Source organism: Epinephelus lanceolatus, chromosome 16 (assembly GCF_041903045.1).
Source record: "Epinephelus lanceolatus isolate andai-2023 chromosome 16, ASM4190304v1, whole genome shotgun sequence".
Taxonomy (NCBI): Eukaryota; Metazoa; Chordata; class Actinopteri; order Perciformes; family Serranidae; genus Epinephelus; species Epinephelus lanceolatus.
The window spans coordinates 4,567,048-4,586,045 of record NC_135749.1 but is presented as its reverse complement, the minus strand read 5'-3'; the positions used below and the strand labels follow the sequence as shown (position 1 = coordinate 4,586,045).

The window sequence follows — 18,998 nt, the reverse complement described above, 5'->3', positions numbered from 1 at the left end:
TCGAGCTGTAACTGTAGGATATTTTGGCTTCATTTTTGTACAGTGGGAGGAAGTGTTCATCCTTGCGTACAGTCTATGGTTCTGGACTAACGGGGGACAAACAGTCAGCAGTGCCCTCACTAACATTACACAGTAGAGAATACACTTTCTGCTGCAACACTCGCACCGATAAAAGCCAACGTTCTCCATGATCTTATACAGCCACAGGTCTTTGGATAATGGCGTATAGAGTGTTCACAAAATACTTCACCTGTGTCTTACAAAGCTCATTTTGGAAGGTGCAGTTTGATTTTCTGGAGGAAGATAGTTGATTGTTGAGTCTCATTCTCAGGTCGTCAAATACTGACACTTTGGACTGGTGGTTCTGTCCGACTGCCAACTGTGCGTTGGTGTTCAACAACTTGAAAATGAAGCAGTAATCTTTGTCCAGAATCACATACAGCAACTTCAAGTTATTCAATTTTAGAAGAATCCATTTTTTAAATTGTAAATCGATTTAGAATTGTAAAAAATGAGTGTTTGGACAAAACTGATAATTTTAAGACATCATCTCAGGTCCTGGAAAACTGCAGTGGGCATTTTTATAAAATTTGTATGGACGTTTTATAGCCTATAAGATAAAATGCATTAATCAAAAAATAACTTACAGATAAAATGATGATAATAAAAATCATTCATTGCAACACAATGACTATATGTCACACTGTCAAACATACAGCATGTCATGTCATGTTATAGTACAACAAGCCCCTATCAACAACCCAGCACTCCTTTAGATTGTTGAGATACATCTTCACTTGGCTCGACGTGTTCTCCAAGCAGAGCCTGTTTAATGCACTTTTGAAAGTGGGTTATTAAATAAACACTTCACCTGCAAAATGACTGTTTGTGAATCAGTTACTTGCTGCATGTTACCTTGTATTTGTAAAGAAAACTTTGTTTGTCTTGCATCCCTCCACAGTGAACGGAGAATCCAAAAAGGTAAATATTCGTCATGAATTGAAGTAAATTGGGACCAATTTAAACGACAAACTCTCACACAACCAGTGCAGCATCATTTATCCGGTCGTATGCTCAGTACTTTACAAACACATGCAGTTGTGTGAGAGTCTGTAAAATGTTTTGATGTAGTTTTGTTGTTAAATGTGGACCTTATTACTTCAGTTCAATGAAGAATGTTGCCTTTTTGGATTTCCGTTCACCTCAGAGGGATGTAAGAAAAACAAATTTCTTTACGAAATCAGGGGAACACGATACCCTGGAAATCCAGAGTTCTCGCGAGAGCACAATTTGAATTTGCTCAGCGAGTCACTCTGGCAATCAGTAATGACGCTCATTACCCATGCCGTTGGAGCCGTGCTGCACCAATCACATCGATGTATCTGATATAGGCGGGCCAGAGGTGAGCTAAACAGATGACGACAGCGCTGCGACGACGAAGTCCGGAATCAGTCAGTAAACATTGCAAGATGGCTACGGATGAACACCAGTTGTTTGAAACTTTGGCGGCTTTGGCCGCTACAATGAAGGAGTTAGACTTGGCTTTTTCTCTAAAAGAGGAACAGAAGACGGCGCTCGAATCTTTCCTTTGCAAGAAGGACGTTTTTGCTGTTTTGCCGACCGGATACGGCAAGAGTCTAATCTACCAGTTAGCTCCGCTGGTAGCTAAACTCTGGATACATCACCCCGTGTATTGTTCTGATTGGTCGTAGTGTTATCCAATTGCTGCAGTGATATTTTCAAATGCATGCTTGGTGCCGCCCCTCGAGTTGGGCCATTTGCATTACTCATGGCCAGACCCTAAATCTTTCTAGATTTGGGTCTGGATTTCCAGGCTAGGAACACGAGGTGAGTGGCTCAAATATAATAATGGTCATTTTGTGGGTGAAGTATTCCTTTAAATATAACAGAAGAAGAACTGTTCAACAGCCAGGATGGTTCTGTCTCTAGGTAGAGAGGGGCCTGTGGTGTCCAAAGCCAAGACTCCACCTCTAGGCAATAAATGCTGAACTTCACAAGTAGCAGCATGTTCACAAAGTATTGCACCAAACCACGTGTCCTTAATTAAGGTATTGATATTGGGACGACTTCATTAGCTTAACAGGAGTATTTCAGAGCTGGCTCACAGCCGATCTCAACAGCACAGATGCTACCAGTGCACCATGAAGTAAATCGATGTCTTTAATGTGTTAAGATAACATGCCTCTCCTTCCCGCGCGCAGGCATCAGCCAGAGCTACATCTCTCAGTGGTTGCTGCAGCAGGGCCTGGAGATGAGCGACTCCAAACGCAGAGCTTTCTACCGCTGGTACCTGCTGGAGAGGAACAACCCAGGTGAGGCGAGGGGCAGGCTGAGGGTGGCAGGGGTCACACAGGACATACAGGGACTGTGATCCAGAGCCAGTGTAAAGTCTGACCATTACAGAGCAGAGTGGGATTATAGATCATTACGAGGATGATGGATGTTAGGTACAGGAAGAGTGATTATGAGAAAGTGCAGATCAGCACCTCAAGGTTGAGTGTCAGGTTAATGATAATAGATTAGATAATGTAGGAGGGGAGGCTTGTGTGTGTGAAAAAGAGATAAGATTTTCTGTATTATGTGAATGTGAACCACTGCTTGCTTTCCTTCCCCCTCCATCCATCCTCCTGCATGGTACACGCCTCTAATTCCTCCCGCTAACTCCATCCTGGTCCTCGAGGGCTGTGAGGTCAAGGAAGGACACGAGACAAATCTATAATTTCAGAGGAAAGACAAATGATAAAGGTAGTCCTGTCACAGGAGATGCTAATCAATAATATTAAGGCTTCTGGTTTGGAAATGAAACTGTAGTGGGTGAATGCGGTTTGTCTGTACAGGCTAGAGTAACAGCTTGGGTAGGTGTTGACCTCTCCATGTCCTCGGATACACGGATATAGATGCTTAAAATTGGTATGGTTTAAAAGCTACAACATATTAAATGAGTAGCGATGCTCAGAGCTTTTATTGGTTTATCAGACAGCATGCATTCACTGTAAAACTGTGTGTAAATATGTCAAAGTCACATTTTTACAATCAGTCCTATGGAATAAACCGAGCTGCCGACGGACCATCTGCTGACCCTGCTGTCTCCCTTCATCTGAATCCTTTATATTTCCCCTCCCACCCAAGCTTTGCCTTAGCTCCTCTGTAGTTCTCAGCCCTGATGCTGGAGGTACTCTGGTGCTGGTTTTCATTCCTACATGCCTAACAAACTGGTTATTAACAGTCATACTAACAATAACTAATTCTCTCAGCGGCCACAATGCTTTGCTTCCAATATTGGCTCCTATTGACCTGCCCGTCACAACTCTAATCAGATTGACTCCTAATTGGCGTTTACATTATAAAGCAGGCATTTGTTTTTAAATTTAATATGACTGAAACTTCCCAGGCAGGTCTACAGGAGTGTGTCCGTTAACCCAATTAACCCTCAATTTCCAGTGACATTAGCCTAAACTGGTGTCCATAATCTAATCCCTGGCTGTGGCCTGCCTGACCGTTGGTTTTGTCCCGACTGAAGGGCTGAGGTGGAGTGAAAGCCAGCACAGCGTGAGCCCCATGCCCAGGGCCAGGGGAGGGGACAGAGACGGGACGGTAGCAGGGGCAAGCGGCAGCCTCCCCAACCCCAACACCAACCTCAACCCCAACCCAGTGTGGAGCAGGCAGAGAGAGCTGCTGATGCACTTGCTGCCGTGGTACACTGCTGCTGCCGCGGCCGCCCAGGCCCAGCCAGGTAACCGTGCCCTCCCAGCCCCGCCCCGGCCTCAGCAGCTCGCCACAGGAGACACCTGCACATCAGCTGACCCGCATGTCATTTACCCCACAGCGTCTGTGTCAGCTTGGGATACATTTCAACCGTATCAAATGACAGAGATAAACTAGAGGATTGAACCATAACACTAAAAATGAAGCAGCTCCTTATTGTTAAAATCCTCTTGACCATGGCGTAGTAGCAGCCTGTGGCACCAGCTGAGTGTGAGTTCAGATGTGGCTGAGTTTGAATGTCGTGTGGGAGTTGCGCTATATCTTATTAAAAAACTCGTTATAGAACAAGGTGTTGGCACAAAAAACCTTAGAAGGTATAGGCATGTAAGAATACCACAGATTTAGTAGTTGATACCAGTACCAGTGAATTTTCACGATTCTAGACACACAATTTGATACCACAGTAAAAAATAAAAACAAAACAATAAATCCCTTGTATTTAAACATATTCTCCTTCATTAAAAACATTTATGTTTTATTATAAATTCTTGATGATCAACTTTAAACACAAAGTAATCTCCGCAATTTTGTGGGAGAGGAAACGTAAATATTTTCTCCTCTGTTGTTCAGCACTTGTACATATGAAATGTGACTCTAGTCTTTAAAGTAGGCTGTTTATCCCGCCCCTCCTCCACTGTGATTCGACGGCTGGTGAAGAAGCGACAGTGATTAGTGCAACATTTTTCAACCCTCTGTGAATAGACACTCAGCGCCTCATCATGCTGTCATTTGTAGCATACTGTAAAAAAAAACGCACTCCCATTGCAAAGAAAAAAAAACATGCATGCCAAGTGTTAAATTCTTCTTTGTGTATTTAAGTGCAGACTAGAACACTCTTAGGTATATACGTTGCTCTGTCAGGTCCAGAAAAAGTGCGTCTTCAGTACCTACAGTAATGGAGAAAGACGAGTACAGTCATGTTTTTTTAGAATTTTAGCATCAGTTAGGTATCAAAGTACTAGTTCTCGTGACATAACCACAAGGTATTAAAAGTCTGTAGCAAACACTGTCACAGCTGGTCGCTACAGTAGCTTTGAAGCTCATCGTCTCATAATGAGCAAATGTTGATTTAACTGAAATGAGCCTTAATGAATTCATCGTCTATTATTGCCTAACCATCCATCCATTTTTTGACACTACCCAGGGTCCAGTTGCTTTAATTTAATGAACTATATCATTAGGGGCTATTACATAGTGCTGGGAAGTAATGAAAAAATGTAATATAATAATAATTATATATCATATCAGACCATATCCTCCCTGTTGTTTTCCATCATTCCACACTGTATGACTGTGAAGCAGCTAATAAACTGCTTCCTATGTGATATGAAAAGGTTCTATACTCGGATACAGGTGAGCTACATCATAGAGTCAAGATATGACTTAAAATTTCTACCTCCCAGGCAGGTGTCAGTCAGACCTTGTTACCATGGTGATGTTTGAACAGTCAAAATAACCTTTACTTTGATATTTATGCTAGGAGCACATTTCCTGTGACAGACTACAGCCATTTACATTAATGATGAAGCAGACGTGAACACTGTGTGTAGTACAAATTACAATTACTTGAAATAGACATGATGATTGATGTGATGATGATGATGATGATGATGATGATAAACAGTGTAATTTATGCTGCATTCACTGGAGATGGGAATAACTGCTGGCAACATGTGGTTGCTTCTGTTGTTTTTCAGCACATAGAGGTTGTTTAAAGTTTATTATCTATATTAATGTCCATTTTTTGTGTGATACAACCCTCCCTGACATCAAAGTAACAGAAGCGATGACTGTGAAATGATGATGATAGCTAGTTAAAACAATAGCACGTTACCTTCTCTTTTTTATTTAACTGTCTGTTATAGGTGTGTTTATTTTATACTACCTGATGTTACAGACACATACAAACTGACATATTACAGATGTTTGTTTTGAGTGATGTTCAATTCATGTGGTGCAACAGGCAGCTGCAGTCTAAACATAGTCACTGTCTTTGTCTTAATGAATCTCAACAGTTTGATTGTTTTTTTATTCACTCTCTGTCTCAGGGGCCACCTTGTCAATGCGGTCTCTGGTGAAGGAGGAACCTGATTGGAGGACAGGGATCATGGCAGGCGACAGAGCAGGGATGGTGGGCGGACCTCTGAGGCTGCGCAGAGGAAGCCGGTTCACCTGGAGGAAGGAGTGTCAGTCAATCATGGAGAGGTGAGCGAGTCTTTGTGCTGCATACAGAGCCAGAGTGAAAACTCCAGAAGAAAATGCTGAATGAAAGATGTCATTGAGCTACAAACACCAGTGTAGCAGAGGTTAGCCCATGACGTCATGACTTTGGCTCTCTATTTTGGACTTATTCTCTAAAAGGAGACAAGTACTGTATATGCTGCATTCATGTCCTGTTGGAAAATGTGAACATGACTGTAAAGGAGAAACTCAAGATTTGCACCCCAATTAAACTGACTTCCTTCATTCTAGCACCACCAATGATGGAAACCTCAGTGTAGAAAAGCCAATTTACTGTATTTAAACTGAACTTGGACTTTAAGTAACAGTTATTTTCATTATTGATTAATCTGATGCCCATTTTTTTTAATCAATCAATAAATCAATAAATCTTTTGGTCTAAGAAACGTCAAAAAAAATTATAAAATCACAAATTTCTAATGTCACAAGGCCAACGTGTGCATCTGAAACCCAAAGATATTCAGCTGACAAACACTAAAATAAAGAAAAGCAGCAAATCATCACAGTTGCAAAGTTTGAATCAGTGAATGTTTGGCACCATACCTTGAAAACTTTGTCCATTGATCCATCAATTATGAAGCTGGTTGATTTTCCTTTTAATCAACTGATTGTTTCAACTCTAAAACAGCTGGTTTTCATTGGCCGTGTTGGGATCAAATTGCCTTGACAACATAATATTTGCACGAGTTTACATTTCAGTGTTTATGTTAAAAGCGAGCTCCCAAGAGTTTTTGTTCTGTTTTAAACTACAAAAACGATGATGAGGAGCAACAAAGTTCTGCAGAAAACTCCTGCGTGTGTGATGCTTCAGATGAGTTTGAACACGTCAGCACTGCTTAAACCATCAAGGCATGGATTGCTCCTTACATATGTTAGGAATGCTGCATCGCTTGAGGTCATTTCAGTTTTAATAACCTTCCCTGGCTCTGATCTGTCTCGCTAATAGTGCGGAGTAAAGTGCTGCTCGGGCTGCATGTTTATGTCAGAACCTGGCCCGAGCCTGAGAGAGTAGTAACTGAGCCTGACCCGAACCTTCATCTTCATTCATCTTCTAACCGCTTCATCCTCTTGAGGGTCCCAGCTGACATCGGGTGAGAGGCAGGGTTCACCCTGGACAGGTCGCCAGACTATCGCAGGGCTGACACATAGAGACAAACAACCATTCACGCTCACATTCACACCTAGGAAGCCGGAGTGCCCGGAGAGAACCCACGCTGACAGGGGGAGAACATGCAAACTCCGCACAGAAGGGCTCCCACACCCGGGATCGAACCGGCAACCCTCTTGCTGTGAGGCGACAGTGCTAACCACCACACCACCGTGCCGCCCCTTGACCCAAACCTGATGCACTTAATGTAACGTTACTGAAGCACTGAGTTTGTCACTGTCAAGCTATTGTTGTTACTATGGTTACAGCTTGCTTGTATACAGAGAGTACACACGTGGCACCTTGTAAAGGACCGTCAGAAGGCACACGTGTCTCTCCCACATGCGCACCCATGCACACATTACGTAATGTCATGTTTTGAGTCTTAATTTTGGAGTATGTCAAGTCTTCATCTACATGAACTCTTCTTGAATTTTAACCGCTGTTAAACGAACTATTTACACAATCCGCCAGATTTTCGGCGAATGTTGGGCCGTTTTGCCAGCAAGCTGCGAGCGTTTAGACACACAGAGGTGGATTGGCGAGTTGATCCGAGGTGCCCAATTTTCCGCCTCGTAGGGTAGACATATTGGTGGAACCCTTTTAGTTTAAACAGACCGAGGCGGCAATCCGCAACGGGAGGGGCTGTTGAAGACTTGTGGGAGGAGCTGTTGATGACGCCGCATAAACAGGAAACAGCTGATAGCAGGAATTAGCGAGCAGCTAGTAGCAAGAGGGAAACACAAACCTGACAGACACTGTAAAGATGAGCAACTGGGGAAACAAGGAATTGCGCGCCCTCCTTGTCCTCGCAAACGAAGAGGCCATTAACCGTCAGATGACGGGGACGGTGAAGAACGGGCCGGCTTACGAGAGAATCGCCGAAGGACTGACCAGCCGCGGCTTCCCTCCCACGTCACTGTTTACGTCACATCCTGAGCTACACGTTTTGTTACTTGCTCACGCCCCCCATTGCCCCAAAAAAGGCACATTCTGTATAAACAAAAGTAGGCAGGCGGCATTTTGCTGCACTCCCCGATTTTGTTTTTATACTGCCAATGCTGAAAAAAGACTGATTGGGCTTTCCTGCAAATTTGCACAATTCCTGTTTAAAAAGGGCTATGGAGGAAAGTGTTAGCATCCACCATGGATGGCTTCAGCGCTGCCTCCTCTGTTTTTTGTTTTGTCCAGCAATGCTTAAGTTATGTTTGCTGCTGCTGCAACTGAAAAGGCCAGAATGTCTGGAGCAAGGACACAGAGTGTGGAGTAATGTTAGGTGATGGCGTTTTGTTTGACGTCCTCCATCATTAGCAAGCTAACAATAACCTATATGAATTTTTACGGGCTATGCGTAAGTAGCTCAGCACTGAACAAGAAGGTTCCCAGCAAACACAGTAGGTCTGTAGTTTTTGGGCTGAACTGACCTGAACATTATTTGTAAATGTTTGTTCAAGCCAGGCCTGACCTGTCGGGTCCTGACGGGTCCCTTTGGGCTCGGGCGTTGCCTCCGTTGAGGCTGGAGGCATTATGTTTTTGTATTGTCCGTCTGTCCATCCTTCTGTCCCATTCTCGTGAACGTGATATCTCAAGAATGCCTTTAGGGTATTTCTTCAAATTTGGCTCAAACATCCAGCTGGACTCAACAATTAACTGATTGGATTTTGGTGGTTAAAGATCAAAGGTCACTGTGACTTAATCCGTCTCATTCTAGTGGACGCAACACCTTAAGAAGGCCTTTAGGGAATTCCCTTTAATTTGGCACAAACGTCCACTTAGAGTCGGGAGTGAACTGATTAGATTTTAATACTACTGCTACTGCTGATAACAGTAATAATAATACACTGGATTAATACAGCGCTTTTCTGGATCCTCAAAGACGCTTCACAGAGAACAAGAACAACAAAACAAACCAAACCAAAAAAACAAAATTGAAATAATCCAAAAGAAGAGAAACAATGCTGAGAGGGAGAAGAAGAACATGATTTAAGTTATGACAAAATTTTACACACATGTCTAATTGAATAAAATGATGAAGTGATAACATTTTACTTGGACTTGGATGTGAACTGTAACTGCAGCTTGACTGGTTCGCGGAGGCGTACAGCCACGGGGCAGTAATTCCAGTTTATTAGAAGTGTTGTGTCTCTGCATCTCTGTAACATATTTGTCCCAGCCAGTCTTCTCAGTAACCCAGAAAGATGCAGAGAAAGAGGAGTAGGCATTCCTCTACAGTCCTACCCGCTGTGTGCAATTGATTTGTCTATTACATGGTTGCTGTAAGTATAGGGTGCAGTCTGGGCACTCACAGTAATAAGACCACGCAGGCCCTCAGACAACACTCACCAGCAGTGGCCCCGGATTACGCAATTCTACCGCAGTGCTGATCTTTATGAGCTAGTTTAGACCCAAGGACGATACAGTAGAGGTGAAGATGATGTGGTGTGTGTGTCTGAGTGTGTGTGTCTGAGACAGAGTGGACAGGATAGGGCAACTCAGAGGGTGAGAGGAACAGAGGGCTGGAAGAAATTGATCCCTGTGTGTTTTGTAATGTGAGATGATGATTCTTTTTCAGCCTTGGAGGGATAGAAAGACATGAGACATGAGTGAGGATAATTTGACGAGGAAAAGGAAGGTTACTCTGATCTTTACCTGAATATATAAGTTACTGTTTTCACCAGTCATATTTCCAGGCCAGGGAAGAGATTTAAAGATGCAGTGCTTGAATAGCAGAAATTAATCTACTTAATGCATCCATTAATCTGTTCCTTTGCAGTGACGACCTCTCCTGTAGCTCTTCCACTGTATAAATATTGTCCTTTTCTCTCTTGTGGTTCAATACAAAGACTAAAAGTAGATGAGGTGTAAAATGAGGGCGTACAGAGCACTGCTCAGACTGGTGCCATCTTCTAATAAATGTGCAGGCTATGATGCAACATGATTTAACTGTTTCCAATACTGTGGATGTTTGTCTCTTACAGCTTCTTCATGGAGAACCAGTACCCAGATGAAGCCAAGCGAGAGGAGATTGCCAACGCCTGTAACTCTGTCATTCAGAAACCAGGTAGGAAGAGGCGCTGGGACTGTATGGAGGCGTGCTCCTGTCAGAAACGTCCTCAGGCAGCTGATCAGCATAGCTTAGATCAAGTTTCTTGTTCAAAATGACATGCTGCGTGCTAGTTTTTGATGTTTGTAATAGACCAGATTGATTGGTTAGTGAATTGACAGGTAATTCATATGATAGCTACTTTGATAATTGATCATTTCAGTCATTGAAAAAGTAAAACTACCAAACATTTATTGTTAACAGCCTCTTAAATATAAAGACTTGCCACTTTTCTTTGCCTCCTATCAGTGTAACCAGCCTAAGCTTTTGGACTCTTCATCAGACAAAATAAGGAGTTTAATCATTTTAGATTCTGAATTTGGACACTTCTTATTCTTTAATACATTCAACAGAGTAAAAGACAAATTAATCAGAAAGTAAAAGATTAATTCAATAGTAGTTGTAGCCTTAATATGAATATTATTTTATTACTAGGTAGATTTTTATCAACCCCATGTTACTTGTGAAGCAAAACAAACATAGTATTCACATTTAAACATGTTTTTATGCCTCTGCGATGGCGATAGCTATGGTTGGAGGCATGTTTTTGGATTTTACGACTGTCCGTCCCCTTCTCCTGACCACGATATCTCAAGAACCCCTTGTGTGAAATTTGACACAAACGCCCACGTGGACTCAACAGCCCCTTTTACACTGCCAGATTTTTGGTGAATGTTGGGCTGTTTTGCCGGCAAGCTGCGAGTGTTTAGACACACAGAGCCGGATTGGCGAGTTGATCTGAGGTGCCCAATTTTCCGCCTCGTAGGGTAGACATATTGGTGGAACCCTTTTAGTTTAAAAAGACAGAGGCGGCCTTCCGCTACGGGAGGGGCTGTTGAAGACTTGTGGGAGGAGCTGTTGATGACGCCGCACGTGCGACCCACTAGTGGTTGATAAACAGGAAACAGCTGATAGCAGGAATTAGCGAGCAGCTAGTAGCAAGAGGGAAGCGCAAACTGGACAGACACTGTAAAGATGAGCAACTGGGGAGACAAGGAATTGCGCGCCCTCCTTGTCCTCACAAACGAAGAGGCCGTTAACCGTCAGATGACGGGGACGGTGAAGAATGGGCCGACTTATGAGAGAATCACCAAAGGACTGACCAGCCGCGGCTTCCCTCCGACGTCATTGTTTACATCACATCCTGTGCTACACATTTTGTTACTTGCTCACGCCCCCCATTGCCCCGAACTCCGCGATTTTGTTTTTATACTGCCAATGCTGAAAGAAGACTGATTGGGCTTTCCTGCAAATTTGCACAGTTCCTGTTTACAAAGGGCTAACAATAACCTCATTAGATTTTGGTGGTCAAAGGTCAAGGTCACGAAGACCCTGTCCGTCTCATTCTCATGAACGCAATATCTCAAGAAAACCTTGAGGGCATTTCTATAAATTTGGCAAAAACGCTCACTTGGACTCAACAATAAACTGATTTGAATAGTTGACAAAGGTCAAGGTCACTGTGACCTCACAAAACACGTTTTTGGCCATTACTCTAGAATTCATACACTAATAATGACAAATTTTCACACAAATGTCTGACAGGATAAAATGATGACATGATGAGATTTTATATCCAAAAGGTCAAAGCTCAACCTCACTGTGACATCATAAGGTTTTCTGGCCATCATTCAACACCACAGCTCAGGAACAGAGGGGGAGACATTTGGTCAGATACTAAATTGGTGACATTAATCTCAGGTGTCCACCTTGAAACTGTACTGATAGTGTAGTTCTTCCTTGCTGCCGACAGAAGGTGTGTGTGAAGCACACATGGATGGAAACTAGTCTGTGTAAATAATGGGACAGGTTGGGAATGGACAGTGTAAAAAATAACTGTTCAATGAATGGAAAAAATTGAAGAAATGTTAACAGTGCACATAATTCTTGCACAACTTAGCCTTGATGAAACAAATTGTGTACATACACAGGTTTCAGAACTTTCCCCCCTTCAGCAAAATTTGACATTTTCACTCCAAAAAAGGACCCCTGTGTGCTTCATGTAGATCTGATGAGTTTTTAAAATTGCAATGGCAGAGTCTCTGGAAATGAAATGAGAACCACACCTTCTGAGTTGTCAAAAAAAAAGCTCCAGTCTTCTCTGCTTGGCACATGCAACACACCTGAGCCTGCCTGCCTTAAAGGAAGAATGTCTTAAAGTAGTGTTATGATAACCTGAACCTGAGCGAAAAAAAAGTCCAAAAAATTAATAACTTAAAAATTATGGCGAAAGGGTAGTTTCTTGCAACCCTAGAATTAAGATAAAAATATTCACAAACAAAAAAGCACTTCTGGTTGCTGATAAGTAGTGTTTAACTTTTGATTTAACACTAAAATTTAAAACCTTCGGCGCGCACTGCAGCGCAAGCAGACAAATGCGCGACTCAGAGCAGCATGTGTCACTGACACCAGACTCAGAGCGCAGTGGACCAGTGGAAAATGTCACCATCAGCATATTATCTTACATCAATAAAATCTATTTTATCATTATTTTGAGTCACATTGTTGAAAGAATTTAGTCGTCTGTGTTAAAAACACAAACTGGAACTGGAACATGAAATCTTATATGCCTAACAGACATTGCTTCTTGTTCTTGGAGTTTACATATGGCTAAAGGGGAAAAAACAACCGTAAATGGACAACATGATTTGTGTTGCGTTCAAGGTCCCCCCAAAAAACTGGAGAAAAAAGAGGCAGAATATTTGATCTTTTTTTTTTTTCACAATCTAATCCCGTGCCATCGAACAAAACTTCAATTTTTTGGGGTCAGCCCTAAATCTCACATGCAAGGAGCTAGCCATAAGGTTGTTGTTTTCATGAAGTTGGCCTTGAATAGCTAATGTTGAGCCTCATTCACTAATATCTGCGCAGAAATGTTCTTACTCTCCGCAAAAAATAAGTACTTGCGCAAAATCACCGTCGGATTCATGACACGTGCGTACCGGCCAATTTTGTTCTCACCACCGTGCGTATGATAGTAAATCAGAATCATTCTAAATTGACAGGCGCGTGTCCACGATCTGCAATCAGCATACTACCACGCCCCCATTTCTCCATATAAGGAAACCGCTTGCCTAGAGTTGATTCATGAATGAAGGAAGCGGTTACGCGAGGAGAGAAGTAGTAAATTTCACAGTTTGTTAGAAGCGATGGCGCCGGGTCTTACAGGAATGCCATGGGTCATTGTAAGATTGTGGAGGACACAGCATGCCAGGATGATCTTGCACACCTTCTCAGGGGTATAAAGTAGTTTGCCACCGGCCGTATCTGATCCAAACACATCCAACGGCCCTTAAGCACGCCAAAAGTGCGCTCTACGGCGCGTGTGGGCATGTATGTTATTATAGCGCACCTCTTGAGGGGTTTCAGGGTTTGCGTATGGTGTCATCAGCCATGTTTTAAGGCCATATGCCCGGTCACCCAAACAATATAACATTTTAACATTAACGGAATAGAGACTTACTGAAAATACTAACTTAAAACAATTGAAATAAAAGACTAGAACAAAAGATGCTCACCAACAAGCCATCCACTTCTCACAGTCCCTGCCTCCAAACGCATTCCCACTGTACTGTTTTGCAAAATAAATGAGTCGTGGGTGCCTCCTGGCCAGCGGGCCACAGCCCTAAGTATATGGGAGTCGGCATTACAGATCATCTGCACGCTGATGGAGTGATAGTTTTTCTGTTCATGTTATTGTTAATATTTTAACTGTCACAATGATGAGGGTGAACGTGTGTCAATTTCATGGTAATTTAATCCATTTGGCCAATATATTAGTAAATTAATTATTTTAAAAAATGTTAATTAAATCTCTTTTTAATGAATGTGGTTTTATAGGCTCTGCATGTACTTAAAAGGTATGTTTGCATTTTCTAAGTTAGTTCGGCCATCCTCATTTGTGCGTATGCATGGTCTGAGGCAGTTCTAAATTTGTTCGCAGAGTAAGAACAAATTCGGGTAAGAAAATATTGATGAATCCCGGATTTGTGCGTCAAACGATCGTGCGCACAGTTTAAGCACAGATTTGTGCGTACGCACTGTTTGTGAATGAGGCCCATTGTGTTTATATAGCAGTGTGATAATGACAAAGTTGTTTGAGTATATGCAAGATGGGTGGATGTGTTTGTGATAACGTCTGAATCGAGCGCTCATTATCTGATTCTATTTCAGGATTAGAGAATTACACATGTTCAGGCAGGTGTGAGATTTGAACTGATGTCCGCCTACATTGGACCTAGTTTTGTAGCAGTAAGATTACATTAATTCTAGGGTGAGTTTTCTCAATATCATCATGATTAAATCAACTGTAAATCCATATTATAAAGCTGATAATTTAAAAAAATCTTCCTAGTGGGGTCATGCCCCCAGCCTCCCATAGGGGGGTCGTATTTGTGTCACCTTCTACACCCTGGATGACTTTGCATGCCTGGTATAGTATTTATGCGAATCACCTTTTTAAATCTAAGTCTTACAGGACCTTCTTATTGCTCAAGTGTAATTAAAAACATCTAATAAATTCAGTAGTTGCATTTACTGGAAATAACCCAACTGATGAATTCCTACCATCTTTTTTGAGTGATTTATTTGACCTTTTAAAACTGCACCAGGGGTTTGTTTTGTGTGGAATTAAATCTGTTATCCTTAAATATGTACAAGATGTCTCTGTAAAATGAATTCACGTGAGTCAGGTGTGGGTGGTGTCTCCACAGAGATCCTGTGGTTTAGCCATATCTGCTGGCACTCTAAGTGTGAGACTGTGTGTTTCATCACCCAGGCTGTAAGCTGTCAGAGTTTGAGCGTGTGACAGCATTGAAGGTGTACAACTGGTTTGCCAACCGTCGGAAGGAGATGAAGAGAAGAGCGAATATCGGTGAGGATCTAATACTGTGCATATTGTTGCTGTCCATGTGTATCTAAAATGTCAACTTTTTATGAGCTTGGAAAAAAGGCCTTTTCTCAGTAGTTTATTTATAAGACAGAAAACATTTCCAAACCAGGAAAATGTCATCATCAGTGTATCTGGAAAATTAGGGTGGAGAGAAAGGTTTTCTGATGACAACAAGGATATGTACAGCCGTGGCCAAAAGTTTTGAGAATCACACAAATATTAATTTTCATAAAGTCTACTGCCTCATTTTTTATGATGGCAATTTGCATGTACTCCAGAATGTTATGAAGAGTGATCAGATGAATTGCAATTAATTGCAAAGTCCCTCTTTGCCATGAAAATGAACTTAATCCCCCCAAAAACATTTCCAATGCATTTCAGTCCTGCCACAGAAGGACCAGCTGACATCATGTCAGTGATTCTCTCGTTAACACAGGTGAGAGTGCTGATGAGGACAAGGTGGAGATCACTTTGTCATGCTGATTGAGTTAGAATAACAGACTGGAAGCTTTAAAAGAGGGTGGTGCTTGAAATCATTGTTCTTCCTCTGTTAACCATGGTTACCTGCAAGGAAACACGTGCAGCCATCATTGCTTTGTACAAAAAGGGCTTTACAGGCAAGGATATTGCTGATACTAAGATTGCACCTAAATCAACCATTTATCGGATCATCAAGAACTTCAAGGAGAGAGGTTCAGTTGTTGTGAAGAAGGCTTCAGGGCGCCCAAGAAAGTCCAGCAAACGCCAGGACCGTCTTCTAAAGTTGATTCAGCTGCGGGATCGGGGCACCACCAGTGCAGAGCTTGCTCAGGAATGGCAGCAGGCAGGTGTGAGTGCATCTGCACGCACAGTGAGGCGAAGACTTTTGGAGGATGGCCTGGTGTCAAGAAGGGCAGCAAAGAAGCCACTTCTCTCCAGGAAAGACATCAGGGACAGACTGATATTCTGCAAAAAGTACAGGGATTGGACTGCTGAGGACTGGGGTAAAGTCATTTTCTCTGATGAATCCCCTTTCCGATTGTTTGGGGCTTCTGGAAAAAAGCTTGACCGGAGAAGAAAAGGTGAGCGCTACCATCAGTCCTGTGTCATGCCAACAGTAAAGCATCCTGAGACCATCCATGTGTGGGGTTGCTTTTCAGCCAAGGGACTGGGCTCACTCACAGCCATGAATAAAGAATGGTACCAAAACATCCTCCGAGAGCAACTTCTCCCAACCATCCAAGAACAGTTTGGTGACGAACAATGCCTTTTCCAGCATGATGGAGTGCCTTGCCATAAGGCAAAAGTGATAACTACGTGGCTCGGGGAACAAAACATCGAAATTTTGGGTCCATGGCCAGGAAACTCCCCAGACCTTAATCCCATTGAGAATTTGTGGTCAATCCTCAAGAGGCGGGTGGACAAACAAAAACCCACAAATTCTGACAAACTCCAAGCATTGATTATGCAAGAATGGGCTACCATCAGTCAGGATGTGGCCCAGAAGTTAATTGATAGCATGCCAGGGCGAATTGCAGAGGTCTTGAAAAAGAAGGGTCAACATTGCAAATATTGACTCTTTGCATAAACTTACTGTAATTGTCAATAAAAGCCTTTGACCCTTATGAAATGCTTGTAATTATACTTCAGTATATTATAGTAACATCTGACAAAAAGATCTAAAAACACTGAAGCAGCAAACTTTGTAAAAACCAATACTAGTGTAATTCTCAAAACTTTTGGCCATGGCTGTAGACTCACAGGAGGAGGCTTTTGGCCATGTTACACTGGAAAATGAACATGTACATTTATATTTACCATGTTTCCATCTCTTCCCTCTGACACAACCAGAAGCTGCCATTTTGGAAAGCCATGGAATTGAGGTGCCAAGTCCAAGCTGCCACTCAAACGGTGAGGAAGGAGAGATGCACGAGTTTGGCGATCAGGTGAATCATCGCTTCTCAGAGCAGGTTAGTCAACCTGGTGCCACTTTACTGGCTGATTAAAAAGAAAGACAACTAGTAGAAGGACACGTTGGCTGTGGTGATTGTAGCTGAAAAGTGTGTGTTCTGCATACATGCCGACGTTTAGCCAGGTCAGAGGAAGGTGATCATAAGAGCCAGTTTGCTACATTGCAGGTTGTCTCTCAGCTGTCACGGCAGGAGAGGAGAACATAAAGACAGTGTGTAAAGCCTCAGCAGCAGGCTGGTGTGTTTCAACCTGCCATATGAATGTTGACGTTACGGGTCATGCTAGCTTTGCACTCGCCACCTCTGATGTAGGGATTTGAGGAAACAATTGCTCATGCAAAACAACAAGTAATCTGTGCAAGCCTCCGACACACAAATGGGATTTTTTTGAGATTAATCCAGTTTTTACAATCTGAAAATGTGACCCACATGAATCATATCATGCCTCGTCCATTAAAAAAATATGTTGTGCTGGTTTGTAAGCTGCCTCCGGGAAATCAAAGGAATTTGGCATCTTTCGGCTGACGTATGTGAAGGGTAAGAACTTGGTAGGAGAAATTTCAGAATCAGGGGGGTGGGGGGTTCGGACCTAATTGTAGGGATGCATCGAAATGAAAATTTGTGGCCGAAGTTGAAGCCGAATAATATTAAATGCTTGGCCGAATACCGAGTACCGAATACCGAATATCATTGTTTAGTTTTTCATTAGTTTTTGCAGATGAACCCCCTCCAGATTAGTGTTGTCACGGTACCAAAATTGGATCCCACTGTTTGATACCAGTGAAAGTATCATGGTTCTGAGTAGTATCAGGATACCACAGCGAAAATGAGGCAGATGTGCCTTTTGTCATTTATAAAAAGATAAATCACTTTTCTATTATACATCAATGATATTTCAATGGAATAAATTACTTATTGACTTATTCATACTTCAAAAACAGCATCAATAAGTGATGAACATAGGGGGGATCAAAATAAAATAAATAAATAAAATAAGAATCAACCAGCCACCCTCCTCCCCTGACAAGTCCCTTCATAAGTAAAGAACAGTCCCTAAAGTGCGGTGAGGTTTGTGGCCCGTGAACGGCTCGTTTCTCCTCTGACACGTCACATACCTGTGTTCGGCTGGCTCGGCTGTTCAGGTACTTCTGGGCAGTCCACACGCCAAGAAGAGGATATTATTGGAGCCGACTTATCCGTCGCCAGTAAGCCGATGGCCGCCGTATTTGACAGGAATACATTAACATTACTGTCTGTGTCTGTGACCCCCGTTCAACCCACAATCGGTGGGATTCGCCTGTCGTTTCTGCTGCTGGTTGAAATCTGTAGGCTGCTCGCACAGCGTGCTGAATGATTTAAGCCTATTTTGCTCGCTCAAAACTATTTTTAGTCGCAAATGCGAGTGCAGTGAGGGACGGATCGCCACACTGCCGACATTTTACTCAGCCCGTCACGGCACGCTGTTTGATTGCGTTATCAAAACACGCAGCTATTATTCGGCCTTGCTTTTAACTTATTCCACCGAATACCGAATGTGTGTTTTTTTTGCAATATTCGGCCGAATATATTCGGTTACCGAATATTCGGTGCATCCCTACCTAATTATATTGCGGAGATTTGCACAGCGGCGACCGGATCTTTGCTCTCAAACCACAAAAAAATGTGATGGCACAACAGTCTCCTTCAGTACATTATTTTATGCTTTTTTTTTGATTTTCAAATTGGCTAGTTATCCTGTTTAATTTGTCTTCTGATTAAATCGGAACCGTTGAAACAAGTTGTAGGAAGCCTCTGTAAGTAATTGGCTGCTGGCAGACACTCTGTGCTGCAATGAAATGGTTAATCAGCAGTGCCGTGCACTGTAGAGCCGATGCGCTGCTG

The 18,998-nt window shown here is 42.6% G+C and overlaps 1 protein-coding gene across 10 annotated transcripts in view; it reads left to right on the top strand.

Moving 5' to 3' along the window:
- LOC117263058 (homeobox-containing protein 1) overlaps positions 1-18,998 on the top strand; it is a 33,568-nt gene that overhangs the window by 8,395 nt on the left and 6,175 nt on the right. For 2 of the 10 annotated variants that reach the window (XM_078175542.1, XM_078175543.1), the window contains exons 5-10: positions 2,223-2,333; positions 3,542-3,754; positions 5,835-5,991; positions 10,153-10,235; positions 15,055-15,150; positions 16,999-17,117. In XM_078175542.1, coding sequence (XP_078031668.1) covers positions 2,223-2,333; positions 3,542-3,754; positions 5,835-5,991; positions 10,153-10,235; positions 15,055-15,150; positions 16,999-17,117 — 779 coding nt within the window. The remainder of the gene's footprint in view (positions 1-2,222; positions 2,334-3,541; positions 3,755-5,834; positions 5,992-10,152; positions 10,236-15,054; positions 15,151-16,998; positions 17,118-18,998) is intronic. The other 8 variants (XM_078175547.1, XM_078175544.1, XM_078175546.1 and 5 more) reach the window with 8 other exon arrangements.